At 41.4% G+C, this 16,280-nt stretch overlaps 1 protein-coding gene across 11 annotated transcripts in view; it reads left to right on the forward strand.

The window, feature by feature from the left end:
- Positions 1-16,280, forward strand: part of LOC138747045 (ceramide synthase 6-like) — a 113,174-nt gene that overhangs the window by 47,208 nt on the left and 49,686 nt on the right. For 6 of the 11 annotated variants that reach the window (XR_011347280.1, XR_011347279.1, XM_069905927.1 and 3 more), the window contains 3 exons: positions 1,868-1,925; positions 12,963-13,013; positions 13,965-14,057. Coding sequence is in view for 9 of the 11 variants with exons in the window: in XM_069905927.1 (XP_069762028.1) it covers positions 1,868-1,925; positions 12,963-13,013; positions 13,965-14,057 (202 nt within the window). In the remaining 2 variants the exon portion in view is untranslated. Of the gene's footprint in view, positions 1-1,867; positions 1,926-4,871; positions 4,957-11,521; positions 11,667-12,962; positions 13,014-13,964; positions 14,058-16,280 lie in introns of those variants that run through there. The other 5 variants (XM_069905929.1, XM_069905932.1, XM_069905930.1 and 2 more) reach the window with 2 other exon arrangements.

A 16,280-nucleotide genomic window follows, 5' to 3' on the forward strand; every position in this document is an offset into this window, starting at 1 on the left:
TTTCTTTTAGCAGAACCTGATCATTGTTTTGGGTTCGAAATGTTCCACACATTTGCTTTTTTTAAAAAAAAATGTTGTTCCAGGATTCTCCAGTTTTTAATTTGGCCTCACTGAATATGTGAACAAGTTCCTTCAGTGCACTTACTTTTCTGATCACCTTGTAACATTCTGGAGAGAGACTTGCCATTTACCAGAACAATTAGAAAACTCTTCTGCAAACAAATACATTCCAGAGCCATTAGTATTTTCAGTAAAAGGAAGAATGGTTAAAGTTCAGATCTGTATAACTTTTTGACGCAAAGTTGGTGCTTGAAACTGCTGTTTTCTGTATAGAGGTGGTTGTGAATTGATTTTTTTCCTATTGGATATTTCTAGACAGTTTACACAGGAAATGACTGGCTCTCCAGTAACTTCCAAGTTAATAGGGACTTGCTTCACCCCTATTCAGTCGCCCAAGTTTTTTTAAATTTAAAAAAAAAACTTAACTACAGCTTCCCCGCTACTATTTGGACATCAGATCACTATAATCGATATCATTATCAGTGTTTGGACATTAACAACCACTGTCCTGCTTCAGCAACCTCTCCTCTCAGCCTAGAATTTATAACCTACCACTGCAGCAAGTTAAACAATCCTTTAATCCTAAATTTTGTTCCTGTTCTGGTTTTAACCCTGGCCTTTCCTGAAGGTGCTGATTTGACAGATATTATGTAATCCTGTATTGTGTATCCAGACTTCATGACATGAGGCTTTGCAGACGTTAGATGGTTTTTTTTTCAGGTTTCCTGCATGCTAAACTTCTTAGTTGGAATGTAGGAAGCACCCCTGTCAAAAGGGCAGTGATGATTAGAATGGCAGAAGTCTGGGCAATGGATCAGTGAGAGCGTTTACTGAGATGTTCTGACTAAAACCAGGTTTTAACTATATAAAAAGAATGAACAGTCCTTGAATGAATTTAATTTGTTAGGATCAACAGAAGTTTAAATTGACTTCAAGATTTTCAGTTTTGAAATTTTACGAAATCAAATTTTAAAGCCCAAACCTTGGTGTCACTTTGAAAACTCCTGGGTTTGTATTTTTCAAGCATTATTTGTGAACTAGGTGTGAATGGTTCTGCTTTAATGTGCCCTGAATGTGTAGTTGATGTAACAATGAGTATGCCACCATTTGCAGGAACAGAAAAACATAGGAACTCTGACCAAGAAGGAATTGTGGCATTTAGTGCAGATGGATGGCTCCTTTATGGTTTACATGGCCAGTTATCTGCTTGTGTGACTCTAGTTGAAGGGTAGATGTAATCACAAGCCTCCAGGCTTTTGGTTAGAAGTTAAAGTTGAAAAATTAGCATCAAAGAATAAGCACTTTATTTCTGGTTCCTTGGGTTTATGGCCGGCACCAGGGAGGGCATTTGCAGGCATCGGCCCCCCATATGAGTTATTGTGACCCCTCCCCACCTGCAGCACTAGTGACACTAATGTTGCTAGAACCCCCCCCCCCCCCCCCCTACTAGACTTTGATGTGGCTTGTGTTTGAGAAGCAGCTGGTGAAATTCTCAAGGCTTGGAACACTGAGCCTCTTCTCATTGAGTCGTTGAAGGCAGCAGAGCCAGTTTGAGAGGCTCACTCACTGGAACTAAGCAAAGAATTGGTCTGGGATGCTCCTGTGATGGTTTAAACATTAAAGAGCCAGGAACAGATTTCTCAGATTGTGGTAGGGAAGGATAGGAATTTTTGTTCATGGTTTTAAAATCTCTCCCAGTTTTTCAGTGGAATCAAGATTGGTGGACTGAACTCTCTGGATTTGAGGATCACATCTCTCTTCCCCCACCCTGTCCCATTTTCTGATTTCAAGTGTTTTGTATTTGCAGGTGGAGACTTGCATTTTATTTCTATATATTCTTCTATGGAGTGAGATTTCTATGGAAGGTAAGTGTGTGTGTGTGTGTGTGTGTGTGTGTGTGTGTGTGTAGTGCAAACCCCCCTCTCAAAGAATACTGTGGTGGGTGGGATGGTTGAAGGTCCTACCAAGAGGTTGAGGTAGAATGATCAGATGTGCAGGGTAGATAGCAGTCTGTCATGAGTGCTATTAACAGTGCTCTGGTACTTGTAAACCCACTGAGAAATGGTTCACTTTGCACTGATCTGTTTGCAATATAGAAACAGCTTGGAGTGGGGAGGGTGGTTTTTAAATAAGTTGCATTTGTGACACAACTTTCACTGCCTCTGGGTGCCCTAAAGTGCGTTGTAGGAAATTGCAGCAGCCTGTTTAAGCGCAGTAAGTTCCTACAAACTGTGCAGCAAATATTATGATAGAGGATGGATGATGAATGGTAGCCAAGGTATCAGGAGAACTTCCCCATCCATTGACTAGCGTCACAGGATATTTTACTTCTATCTAGAAGAGCGCACATAACCTTCAGTTTTGTATCTGGAGTGTCGACCTAGATTTCTGTGATCTTGTCTCTGGAGCAGGGCCTGAATTCATGATTTTATGGACTTGAGTCTCTTCTCTTCTTTGGTAAGATGAGTGTCCTCTGAACAGCAGTGTAGAGTGCAGACATATTCTAGGAGCCATGGTGATGCACTGACTAGGATTTGTTCCTGCTGCGGTTTGAATGTTTTCTGCTCGTGTTGTGGCTTGCCTCATTCCTCCCAAAATATTTGCTTTGTGCAACATTGAGGTGCATCTTTGCAGCAAGATATTAGTTAGCAATGGTTTCATTGAGGATGGGATGTTTATTTGTGGTCTGTTACAAGGTTGACTGTGGCTTCCTTCCAAAGAATCTTGGATGATTATGGCTTTTCTTTATAGAAGATCATGGCCTCAGCTCACTTAGTTGAACTTGTTCCCTTTTTAATTTGGACATTTAGCACAGTGACAGACCTTTCTGGCCCATGAGCCTGTGGCACCCAAATACCCCAATTAACCTACAATCCCTGTATGTTTGAAGGGTGGAGGAAACTGAAGCACCCAGATTAAACACACACAGACATGGGGAGAAGGTAAAAACTTCTCACAGACAGCGCCAGATTCGAACCTGGGTTGCGCTAACTGTGCCATCCTGAATGTGCTCTGATAGGTGCTATTATTAATTGTGGGTTGGCTGAATTCAAAAAGATGACCAGTTCTGAAATGACTTGGAATAATTCTTTCATGCTTAAAGTACCTCAAGGATCTATCGCAGAACCCCTGCACTCCATAGGTTGAGTACTTGGGAGATTGCATTCTGCAATCTGCAGTGCTGTATTTAACCCCACCCCATGTACTCAAACCCTCTCTGGCGGTGGTGCTTTATTTTCCTCTCTAGCTCTCATTCCAAGGTACAAACCCTGGCTTTCTGTTTCTCTTAAGCAACTGTACAGTTAATTACTGCAGATGTTCCCACCAGCAGCTGTGTCAAATGGACTTCCCTTGTGCATCGTCTTCTGTGCCAATTAACTTGCATAGTGAAAAATTGAATTAAAAGTTCTCTCTTTTCTTCCATTTCCCCCCCCCCCCCCGCCCCCACAAACATTAACTATAATTCTCTCTCAAAATAAAACAAGTCTCCCTCCTGTCTTTATTCAGAGGTATCAAGCTGCTCTTAATTTTGTAGAAATGCACATGGGGATTTTTTTTTTTGTTGCCTATTGGGAGGAAGTTGTCTTTTGAGCCAGTTTGCTGTCAAAATAACAATGATGGTATCAGCTGGGGCAGCATCTTCAGACAAGGATGGGTATCAATGAAAGGTAGGACACCAAAGTTAGTGTCCCAGATGCACTGCTTCACTGTCAGCCGAGTGCAAAATGTCGTCTCACTCCCTGACCTGATGTTAAAATGCATCAAGTGGTGTGAAGTTCCTGCACTTGCACCATTGGTACACAACAGGTTCAGCACAAAGCTCGGTCAGATCAATTGAAGACTAAGCACCATTTTAAAGGACTGATCAATGCTAATTACATTGCTCCGAAAATTATCTACTAACCAGCGTGGAGTCTCAACGCTCCAACATTCAACTTCCAGGAAATTTAAGATGTTACAACTTTTATCTTTGCTTTTCTTCACCCCACCTCCAACCAAATACAATATTTGGGTTCCAATGCAGGGACTTGACCCAAAATATTGTCTGTACCTTTGCTTCCACAGATGCTGCTTGACCTGCTAAGTTCTTGCAGTTTTTTTCATTCCAATGTTTATTTTGTTTACTTCTCTCACTGTTTGAGGCAATGTGGAATTCATCCACTCTCACTTCAACTCTTGCTTTCATTTTGTGCTCTTCAATCTGGTTTGGTTAAGAAAATGTGCAGTTACTGACCTGGTTTCCATTCACTTTTGGTCAACTTGCTGAGCACGATACGAGGTAAATGACAAGACAGCAAATTTTGGACTTGTACAGCTTTATCTATTTCAGGTACTTTTTGGTCATCATCGAAGTCTCTTCTGACCAACTGTTCATTGACTTGACGTAAAGGACACACTTTCCAAATATTAAGTTTTTAAATGATTGTAAAACAAATGAAATATGATGCAAGGTGCTGAACGTTTTGGAGTGTGCTAATTTGCAGTCTTTAATTGGCTGGAGAGTTGGTTATTTAAATTTAGACCTATAAGCACAGTAACAGGCCCTTCCAGCCAGTGCTACCCAAATACAACCAATTGATCTACACTCCCAGTACGTTTTTGGCAGGTGGGAGGAAATCCATGCAGACACAGGGAGAACGTACAAACTCCTTACCGACAGCACCAGATTTGTAAGCTGTTATTCTCTGAATTCAATTCAATAACAAAATTAATTCCCTTTCTTTCTTCTCTTTTCCCCCCACCCCCCCATTACCTTTTGTGAATAGGTTTTAGCATTTATTTGCAGGATCTAGGCATCGCTAGAAGCTCAGCATTTGTTGCCCATTACTACTAGCCCTTCAGGTCCCTGGGCCCGAGATATCTTGGATCGAGTACTCCGTATTCTCAGGAGGGAGGGTAAGCAGCCAGATGTTGTAATCGGTGATGTGGGAAGGAAGGATGAGAGGGTCCTACAAAGAGAGCTTGGGGAGTTAGGCGCTAGGTTGAAGAACAGGACCTCCAGGAGTGATCTCAGGAGTGCTACCCATGCCATATGCTAGTGAAGCTACAAATAGGAAATTAATGCAGCTAAATATGTGGTTAAAGAGTTGGTGCAGGAGGGAGGGCTTCATGTTTCTGGATCATTAAGCTATCTTCCAGGGAAGATGGGACCTATTCTGATGGGACAGTTTGCATCTAAACTGGAGGGGGACTAATATCCTGGCTGATAGGTTTGCTAGTGCTGCTCTGGGGGGGTTTAAACTAGATTGGCAGGGTGATGGGAACCAGAGTGTTGGAGCAGATAGTGAGGTGGGGGAGGATAAAGGTCATGTGATGGCTGCATGTATAAACAGAAATGAAAGGTTTATACATGAAAGAAATTTTCTCGGTTGTATTTATTTCAATGCAAGAAGTATTGTTGGAAAGGCAGACGAGATCAGGGTGTGGATTGGCATGTGGGATGACAACATTATTACTATTAGTGACAGTTAGTTGCAGGAGGGGCAGGACTGCTATTTCAATGTTCCAGGGTTCTGTTGTTTCAAACGAGATGGGGGGTGGGCAGGGATGAAAGTGGGAGGAGTGGCTTTGCTAGTCAGGGAAAAGACAGGACAGCCCAGAGGGCTCGTCTACAGAGGCCATATAGGTGGAGCTGAGGAACAGGAAAGGTGTGACCACACTGATAGGGTTGCATTTATAGACTGCTCAATAGTCAGAGAGAATTGGAGGAGCAAGTATGAGGGGAGATAGCAGACAAATGTAAGAAATAGAAAGTTGTGATAGTGGGAGATGTTAAGTTTCCACACATTGACTGTAATAGGGATGGATGGCTTGAAGTTTGAAATGTATTCAGGAAAGTTTTCTAAATCAATTATATAGAGGTACCAACGAGAGAGGATGCAATACTTGATCTCCTATTAGGGAATCAGACAGGTCAGGTGACAGAAGTATGTGTAAGCGAACATTTGGATCCAATGGCCATAATGTCTTTAGTTTCAAGTTAATTATGGTCCTAGAGTTCAGATTCTAAATTGGAGAAAGGCAAATTTTGTGGAAATGAGAAAGGATCTAGGTAAGAGTGAATTGGGATAAATTGTTGTCTGGCAAGGATGTACTCAGTAAGTGGAAATCCTTCAAGGGTGAAATTTTGAGAGTGGAGAGTTTGTATGTTCCTGTCAGGATTAAAGGCAAGGTTAACAGGGATAGGGAACCTTGGTTTTCAAATGATATTCGAAATCTGGTAAAGAGGAAGAGAAAGGTATATAGCAGGTATAGGCAACAAGGAGCAAATGAGGTACTAGAAGAGTATAGAAAATGTAAGAGAATACTTAAGAAGGAAATCAGGAAGGCAAAAAGAGTTTCTACAAGTAGAGTAAAAGTAAAGTAAGGGACAAAATTGGTCCCCTAGAAGATCAAAGTGGTCATCTATGTGTGGAGCCTAATGAGATGGAGGAGATCTTAAACCGTTTTTTTTTTCATCAGTATTTACTCAGGAAACTGTGTGGTGTACTGTATTTTTATGCATATAACGCGCATGTAATACGTAATTTACAAACTAGGCACACATCCCCTGCGCGTTGTGCGCGCGCTATACGAGAAAATTTTTACATGTGGAAAATGCGCGCACAATTAATAGCGGACGTGGGAAAGTCAAACCGGTAATTTATAGTGGGCGTGGGACAATAATAGCAGCATCGAAAGAATGCGCACAATTTATAGTGAGTGTGGGAATATTGTAATTGGATCAGCAGGTTTGCTGATGACACATAGTTTGGAGGCATTGTGGACTGTGAGCAAGGTTTTTAAAGCTTGCTGAGAGATCTGTACCAACTAGGAAAAATGGGCAAGAAAATGGCAGATGGAATTTAATGAAGAGAAGTGTGAGGTGTTGCATTTTGGAAGGACAAACCAAGGTAGGACATACATAGTAAATGGTAGGGCACTGAGGAGTGTGGAGGAACGAAGGGATTTGGAAATGCAGATACATAATTCCATGAAAGCGGTGTCACAGGTAGATAGGGTTGTAAAAAAAGCTTTTGGCATCTTGGCCTTATAAATCAAAGTATTGAGTACAGGAGTTGAGATATTATAGTAAAGTTGTGTAAGACATCAATGAGGCCAAATTTGGAGTATTGCATGCAGTTCTAGTCACCAAAACATAGGAAAGATATGAGTAGGATTGAAACAGTGCAAGAAGATTTACTAAGATGTTGCCGGGTCTTCAGGAGTTGTGTTACAGGGAAAGATTGAACAGGTTAGGACTTTATTCCCTGGAGCATAGAAGAATGAGGGGAGATTTGATAGAGGTTTACAAAATTTTGAGGGGTTTCGACAGAGTAAATGTGAGTAGGTTCTTTCCACTTAGATTGGGAGAGATAAATATGAGAGGACATGGCTTTAGGGTGAAAGGTTTAGGGGGAACATTTTCACTCATAGTGCTGGGAGTTTGGAATGAGCTACCATCTGATGTGATAAATGTGGGCTCACTCTTAAGTTTTAAGAATAAATTAAATAGATATATAGATGGGTGTGGTCTGGAGGGTTATGGAATGGGTGCATAAGTGGGACTAGAGGAATGATGCTTCAGCATAGATTAGAAGGGCCAAATGACCTGTTTTCTGTGCTGTAGTTTTCTATGGTTTCTATGAACCACTGCAGTCTTTCTGATGAGGATGTTCCCATAGTACAGTCAGGGAGGGAGTGCCATGGTTTAGATCTAGTAATGATGGAGAACTAGGGATACCTTTCCAAGAGAAGAAGAGTAGGGCAAAAAAAAGTTTTACACTAAATATGAGTACTTACGGAGGCTGTGCACAAATTGGAGAGGGAATGAAGAGAAAGAGGGCAAGATTAGTGTTTTTCAAAAAAGAATAAAATGACCCTGTGCTGCCATAGAAAAGTACAGACACTAATTCATTTTCATCTGGTTTGATCTCTTGCTTTATTGGCAGAATTTGAAACTAGCACAAAAGAAGCTCTCGAGCATTAACTGGTCTCCCTTTTGAAATTTTGAAGAATTTATTGTCGGACTTCTTGTTTATTATGAAGGGACTGTTGTATTTTAATTTCTAACTCCAAAGCCACTGCTGTGGACCAGTGTCACAGTTTTCAGAAAATTTTCAAATCTGATTTGTTTAAATGGACTTACATGAGCATTAGAAATGTTGAGCCCATTTTTTTTTTCTGGGGTTACCAATTCTACAACCAGGCATCACAATTTATTTTACAATGAAACAATTGCATCAACCATGTCTTATAAACAAATCCTACCTTCAGTGATTCTGTTTTGTAAATTTACTGTTAGAAATGAACCCAAGTTTATCACTTCAAAGTGGAATGTTTTTAAGTTAATTCTCCTTGACCTCTGCTGTGGTTTCTTTCCACCAAGTCTCAATGCAACATGTGTGACAAGAACTCTCTATGATTTTGGTTGTGCAATACAAGACCATAAATTGGCAAATTACTTGTGATTTTCTTTGTAATCTCTGTGTATCCTGCAAAGAGTTTGGTGATGGGTGGCTGCTACTTGCTTGTGTCCTCATTTCCTTGTTAATTTTGTGGCTAAACCAAGGAAGGGTTGTGGTTCCTAGTGCTTTTTTTTAACGTGGGCTGTGCAGTGGTGCAGAGAAATGTACTTCCTCTGCAAATGCTCTGCAGCAAAATCGAGCACTGCTGCAGTAGTTCCACGTTCTCCAAAACATACAGGAGGACAGGGATCACTAGTGTCCAGTACATCGTGTGTTTTGTGCTTGACATGAATTCTTTGCCCCAGTTGCCCAAAGTCAGCGCTGGTGTACTCGAGGTATCAATGAACTCAATATCCGCCTTCACTGAGAGGTGGATCCCATAATGTGAGAGATTTTTAAAAAAAAATTTAGACATACAGCACGGTAACAGGCCATTTCAGCCCACGAGCCCGTGCCACCCAATTAACCTACATCCCCGGTTTGTTTCAAACAGTGGGAGGAAACTGGAGCCCCTGGGGGAAGCCCACGCAGACACGGGGAGACTATATTAAAAACTCCTTACAGATAGCGTGGGATTTGAACCTCTGTTCCAATCGCTGGCACTGTAAATGTGTTGTGCTAACTGCTATGCCAACCATGCCACCTACTTACCCGTGTTTTCCAGTGCCTGTTAATTAGAAGCATTTTGGGGTTTTTGCCTTTTTTGAGCTGTTTTGTGCAATGAGAATTTAACAGAAGCAAATATTAAAATCTTTTCTCCACTTTAAAGAGGATGGTGAAAGTGACATAGAGAATGTAGCTCCAAGTTACTGCAGGTAGTAGTGAGAAACACTAATGGCATTGTGAAGAAGGCATGTCAGCAGCTCTACTTCCTCAGAAGTTTGGTATGACGTGAGAAACCCTAGCAAATTTCTACAGATGTGTGGTGGAAAGTGTGCTGACCGGCTGCATCACGATCTGGCATGGGAACACCAATACCTTCGAGTGTAAATCCTTGCAAAAGATGGTGGACACAGCCCAGGACATCACAGGCAAAACCCTCCCCACCATCGAGATCATCGACAGGGAACGCTGCCGTCGGAGAGCAGCAGCAATCATCAAGGATCCACACCACCCAGCACACGCTCTGTTCTCGCTGCTGCCATCAGGAAAGAGGTGTAGGTACCTCACCACCAGGTTCAGGAAGAGCTGCTACTCCTCGCCCATCAGACTCCTCTACAACAAACTCAGACTCATTTAAGGACTCTTTCTTGTGCGCTTTTGTGTTTGTTTTCCCGCTGTGGCACAGTCATTTGTTGACTTGTGTATGTCATACAGTTTTTTTTTTACACTGCCAATCAGTGGTAATTCTGCCGCTCCTGCAGGAAAAATAATCTCAGGATTGCATGTGATGTCATGTATGTGCTCTGACAATAAATCTTGTGGAACATCTTGTATAACTTCTCACTGCACTGTTACTAATCTCTCTTTCAGTATGTACTGCTATAGCCACTTCTTTATCATCTGCTCTTCATTGCTCCCATTCCACACATAGCTATATCATGTGGTAGAGTACAAGGATACTGATCCCTTCAGGCTGTTTTTAAAACAGAAGGCCTCTCCAAAATTTAATGAAGAACAGATCAGGGAAATCTGGGCAGCTGGTGAGACAAAATCAGAACTTGCTTCTATGTTATGTTTCCATGTCCAATGTTACAATCCATGGAAGAAATTTCCACAGCAATAATTTTTTTTTCTAACGCTCTGAAGATTCTTCTTTCACACTGAGTTTATAATAGATGATGTAATTTACATTCTTGGAACTGACATTTATGGTGGTTGTTGGATTTTATCCTGGATTCTTTATTCAAACAAATCACAGCTAGAAATTGGATACTGTAGCACCCAATTCAATCTATGAGAAATCAACCCTGATGGAAAATTGGGGACTTGCTACGAGCTCACAAATCCTGTAACTTTTCTTCCGAAGCCTTGTGCATCCTGCTGCATCGATCCGTGCAGAGATACCATTTTAATTGACTTTCAAATGATATTCATATCCAACTGCCTTGGTGCCACTTCCCAGATTTTTGTCCAAACATGCATTATTCCTGCTTGCTATCTTGACTCTTTTGTGTAAGGAAAAAAGCCCGCACAATGGCATCAGTATTATTTAAAATGGCATGTCAGAAATAGGCAGCATCTATAGAGAGAGAAGTAAGGTTAATGTTTCAGGTCAGTGTGCCTCCTGGTGTTATCAATGTTCCTCTACATACAATGGTTCAATTTACGATTTTTCCAAGTTATGATGGTCTGACAGCAATATGCATTCCAATGAAAATACCTGGATATAGTCACTTGGTTCTGTGGTTTCACCATTCGCAGCACGGTGGTGTTGGTGTGGCTGTCATTATTAGTTATCGCACAACACCTGATGGATACTTTGGCTGGCGCTATATTTTATGATTAAAAGTTCTTTTCAGTGTGGAATAAAAAGTATTTAACATTTAATTATTAAATAGGCTTTGTTTTGGATAAATTTGCCCAGCTGTAGGCTATGGTATGTGGTCTGAGCACATTTAACGTAGGCTAGCCTGGGCTGGGCTAGCCGAAAATTCTTTCAGTATTCAATAAATGACATGAGGTATTCAACACTATAATAAAATAGGCTTTTGTTAGAAAATTTTGCCCATCTGTAGACCATGGTATGATATTTTTTGACTCAATTTTTCCACTGATGATGGGTGTATCAGAACATCTGCATTATGTTACTTCTCAGCTTGACAAATCTGTCATTGTGACCTTGCCTCAGATATAAATCTTTACATAATGTATGAGACTATTTCCTCTCTGGATTCCTTTGCCAGCTTGTACTCCTTGCCCCTTAACCAGTCAAGGCTCAGAAAATAGATGCAAGAGAAGGCCATTTAATTTCATCTGCCTGTGCCTGCTTGCTGATCTCTCTTGATGAGAAATGTAAGAACTGGAACAGCAATTCTCTGGTATTCTTAACTTGGATGTACATTTCTTCATAGTTGCTTCATGGGGATTCCTTGACAACTGCGCCATGAAGAAAAATCTCAGCATGTGAGCTGCACTGTTGCAGGAGACAGCTTACCTTAGACAATGAATGAAGCCTTGCCAGTGTCCTGGATCGGGGGAAGGGAGTGCTACCATAATGTAGGAAGCTTCTTTTGCTCAACTGACTATGAATTCAGTGGGTTTCCTGTATTCTTGCTTGCTGTGTTTAAAATGGGGGTGCTGCTAAAATTTTAATACAGAGCCTGAAGACAAACACTTCTAAGACTCTGGTGACCCATACCATTGCCCAGCCAGAATGGACTTTGGTGCTGCCTACTGTGACCACTCGTTTCAGACATTTGCCTACAAACCAGGGGCAGCAGCATAGCAGTTAGCACAATGTCTTCACAGCAACAGCGATTGGGTCCAGACCAGGGTTTGAATCCTGCGCTGTCTGTAAGGAGTTTGTATGTTCTCCCTGTGTCTGCATGGGTTTTCTCCATGGTCTCTGGTTTCCTTCCACCTTTCAAAAAAGCGTACGGGGGTGGGGTGGGGTTAAGATAATGGGGTGTAAATTGGGCAGCACGGACTTGAGGGCCAAAATGGCCTGTTACCATGCTATATGTCTAAGTTTTTAAAAGTCCCAGTCCTTGACCAATGAGCTTCTAAGATCTCAGCAGAAAATGGACAGCCAGCTTTTGAAAAGTGGTTCTAAAGAAACAAGTTTAGTCAAATGAGCTTTCACAACCAGTGATGAGATAGGTAACCTATGGTCCCTTTGAGAGCTTATTGGCTTGGAAGCTGTGTTGAGGAAGAGAAACTGCTTGGAATTTTGCTGTGGAATTTTTCTCTGAATTCCTCCATTTACCTTATCCAACTCTGCAGCACTGCGTCAGTACTGTGTTAGGCCCCAAACCTGGATTCTGTTCTCCTAAAAGTGCAGCTTAAATCCATGTCTACCTGACACTGGCGCAATGATTGAAGCAAACCTTTTTCTATTCAAAAGCAATGCGGGTGACAATGGGTCCTGGTTTTTGCTTTTTTCAAATTGTATTTTCAATGATGATACTATCATTGTGAAGGCCAGGGTTTTTGGGATGCGCAATTTGTTTTAAAGCGCAATACTAGTGTAAAGGGCTGGCCAGAGAGGCTTGATTCCTCTGCGATATCAACTTGATCCATCTCATTTTCTCTTCTATGCATGTGTGTGAGAGACTCTGGCTCCCCTGGCTCACTGACTCGAGTGGCAGCATACCAAAAGAGGCCAGGGAATGAAAAATTGCCAGTGCATGTGCAGCAGGCCCTGTCCTGAGAGTTGCTGTCATAATGATGAAAGATAACTTGAGGGGAAGGTGCTTGGAGAGGGGGAAGTTGAAAATGTACTCATTTCTAAGTTGGTTGTCAGATAATTTAATGGTCACTGCAGAACCAAATGACATCTCTGCTTTTTTCCAGGCTCCTTGGTTCTGGAACACACGACATTGCTGGTACAACTACCCATATCAGGTAAGATCTGAACCATGGAGGCTCAGTTGTAGAATCCTAGAAACAAACAGCACAGAGACAGGTCCTTCAGCCCAAATCTTGCCTGGACCCAGTCCCCTACCTAAGTTAGTCCCCTTTCCCTGCATTTGGCCCATTTCCCTCAAAACCTTTCCTATCCATAGATCTGTCTTTTAAACATTGTAATTGTCACCGCCTCTACCACTTGCTGTGGCAGCTCATTCCACCACCCTCTGTATGAAGAAGGTGCTCCTCTGGTCCCCTTTCACCTTAAAAAGATGCACTATAGTTTTATGCTCCCTTACTCTGGTATGTCAAAAAGTACCAGAAGATGTAGGTCAATTGGCTGCATTTGGGTGGCGTGGGTTTGTGGGTTAAAATGGCCTGTTATGTGCTGTATGTCTCAATGAACATTTTTATGCCTCTCATAGCTTTATTAACCTCCCAAAGTCACTGCTCAACCTCTGACATTCCAGTGAGAATAAAACCAGCCTCTCCTTGTATCTGAAGCCCCAGCTTTTAAATAACCCAACCCAAAAATGTATTTCTCCTCTACAGAAGGATATTTTAATCACTCCCAGTTTGTGTTGTCATAGTGATGGATTCCTTGCTGATCCAAAACTTCATTTTGCATACTTTTTTTTCAATGAAAATTTAAGCCTTCAAAGTCTTGTATTTTGGAAAAGCAACAAGGCCTTTTGTAGAACAGTGTGAAATATGATCAGTATATCGTTTCTAATCTGGATGAATATATACATATGAGCTATAAATTACATGATCAAAAAGTCAATATTGTTTTTAACTGCATAAAAATACAGGCTGATTTAAATATGTGTTCAACCATAGGATTTCACGGTTCTCGTCAGCTTGTGATATTTGTGTTTCATACAGAAAATATATTCTATTTGTGCATCTGACTATATTGGCAAATAACTTTTTTGTCCTTTCCTGCAGCAACTGGTATTTGACATGTATTATTATTACATAATGGAGCTGTCATTCTACTGGTCACTGATGTTTTCACAGTTTACAGATATTAAAAGGAAGGTAAGCAGCTGGGCTTCCTGTTGAGTTCAAACAATTAGTGTAATCTCTTTTAAACTGGTTGGCAACTCCAGCATTGTAGACCCTGATCAAACCAATTTTTTTAAAACTTGATTGCTTATTATGACAGAATGCAAGGCTATTCAGCCTATCCAGTCCATGCTGGATGTGCATGCAGTAGTCCCCTCAGTGTCATTCCCCCTGTAGCGCGACGACCTGTTTTCTGTCTCTTTCCATCAGTTCCCCCATAGATTGCACTGCCAGCCACCTACACTTGGGATTCACTTGCAACAGCTTGGAGGCTGTTGTGCCACAGTGATGCATAAGACATTAACTTGCATAGCATCAGCCCATTAACTGAACTTAAATTGGTAACTAATCCAATGTGGGCCATTTTGATTTTCATTCATGTTTTTAAGCATGGTTGCAGAGCAAATAGAGAGATTCAGTGGGTTTGGAGGTGGAGAGTTTGGGGATGGTTCTGCAGGGAAAACCTGCTCACAAGATGGTGACAATTTTGTGCTGCACTTCTTTCTTTGCTCCATCTTTATTTCTGCCACCTTGTTTGAACAAAGCCTCTTAGCAACAGATGGTGGCTGGCCTTGTTACAAAGTACTCTGCTGATTAAAGCTGCTGAACAGCTTGGTGTTAAGAATGCAGCTTTCCCACTTTTCATGAAGGAATCAAAGCTGAACCAAAGCCACTTTTGCAGTTATTTGCTGGAGAATTAATTTGTCCAATCTGAGGAATAATCTGTTAGATTTTTGGCAGATCTGTTATTGCTTAAGGTGCAGGGAATCGGTCTTCTTTGGCAGTCCCTTAGGATCAAGTAGGTCTTGACTAATGAGGTGGATAATGAGGTCTGTGAAGTGGGGCACTCATTCCACCATGTCAGGATAGTGTTGGAATTCTCTGAGGGGAATAAGACACCAAGTTCAATTTGTACCCTTCAGTTGCATTTAAATCATTGAAATTTCTTTTCTCTATGAAAGATGCCAACAAGCTTCCAGGTGAATCAGTCTTGCTGGCTGCCACTTGGCAGACCTTACTGAGTTGACTTAACGGAGGTCTTTTTTTAAAAAAAAAATTAATGATATTGATAAACTGGATGCAGCAAGAATTTTTGTCCCCTGTGGGGAAGAAAGACTGTTGTTACAAGATGGTCACTGGAAAATTCAAAAGAAGCTACTCTCTCCAGAAAGTAGTGAGAATGTGGAAAGCTCTCACTCGCAAGGAGTGGTGGAATGAATAGTAAGGGTGCGTGTCATGGGAGGCTGGAAAAGCAGATTTGTTGGGGAGGGGGAGAGGGGTGATGCTTCAGTGATGGAATTAGTTTGGTGGTTTGAGTAGAGTATAAATGCCATGTGGACTGTTCCTTTCTCATGAATTCTTTAAGGGATTAATGGGCATGCAGTCAATCTGATGTCTGTGGACTTAAGAAAAAACTCCCCTTTTTGTAAGACGCCACTTAGATAATCACTGCAGAAGATTTAAGGAGTATGGATAACTGGAAGGTTTGTAAAACTTTCTTTTTATGCCTTTAAAAAGTGACACAATTTTCAGTAAGTTCTGAGGCCTATTCCATGAGTACATCAATAATTTTGAGAGAGTATTCAAGTGAATGATGGTATTAGCAGATGACCTTAAACCAGGAGCAACCATTAAGGCACACATTCTCAATGGGGGCCCTACAGCCTCCCTTGGAGCCATAGCACATTTAAGTAAAAGCCTTGTTTTCTTTTTGCCTCGTGTAACATGAATATTTTTTGTTTTTATGTCGTCAGTAGGAGAGAAGTACGGAATAAACCAAAACGTGAATGCTTCACAGGGAAGGGGGGCCCATAAATATTGAGCAGAGTCCCAAGGGGACTACAGCTGAAAACAGGTTGAGAATGGCTGGGTTAAGGGATACTGATGGGAATGCTGTTGTCAGAGGGCAGCAGCAATCATCAAAGATTCACATCATCCAGTACATGCTCTGTTCTCGCTGTTGCCATCAGGAAAAAGGTGTAGGGTGCCACAAGACTCTCACCACCAGGTTCAGGAGCAGATGCTCCCCCTCCACCATCAGATTCCTCAACAAAAAATTCAATCAGAGACTCATTTAAGGACTCTGACTTGTGCACTTTATTGATTTTCTTTTTGTTCTCTCTGTATTGCACAGTCAGTTTGTTTACATTTGTTCTTTTATTCACATGTTTTACGCTGTGTACAGTTTATTTTTTG

The sequence above is a fragment of the Narcine bancroftii genome, chromosome 12 (assembly GCF_036971445.1).
Source record: "Narcine bancroftii isolate sNarBan1 chromosome 12, sNarBan1.hap1, whole genome shotgun sequence".
Lineage (NCBI taxonomy): Eukaryota > Metazoa > Chordata > Chondrichthyes > Torpediniformes > Narcinidae > Narcine > Narcine bancroftii.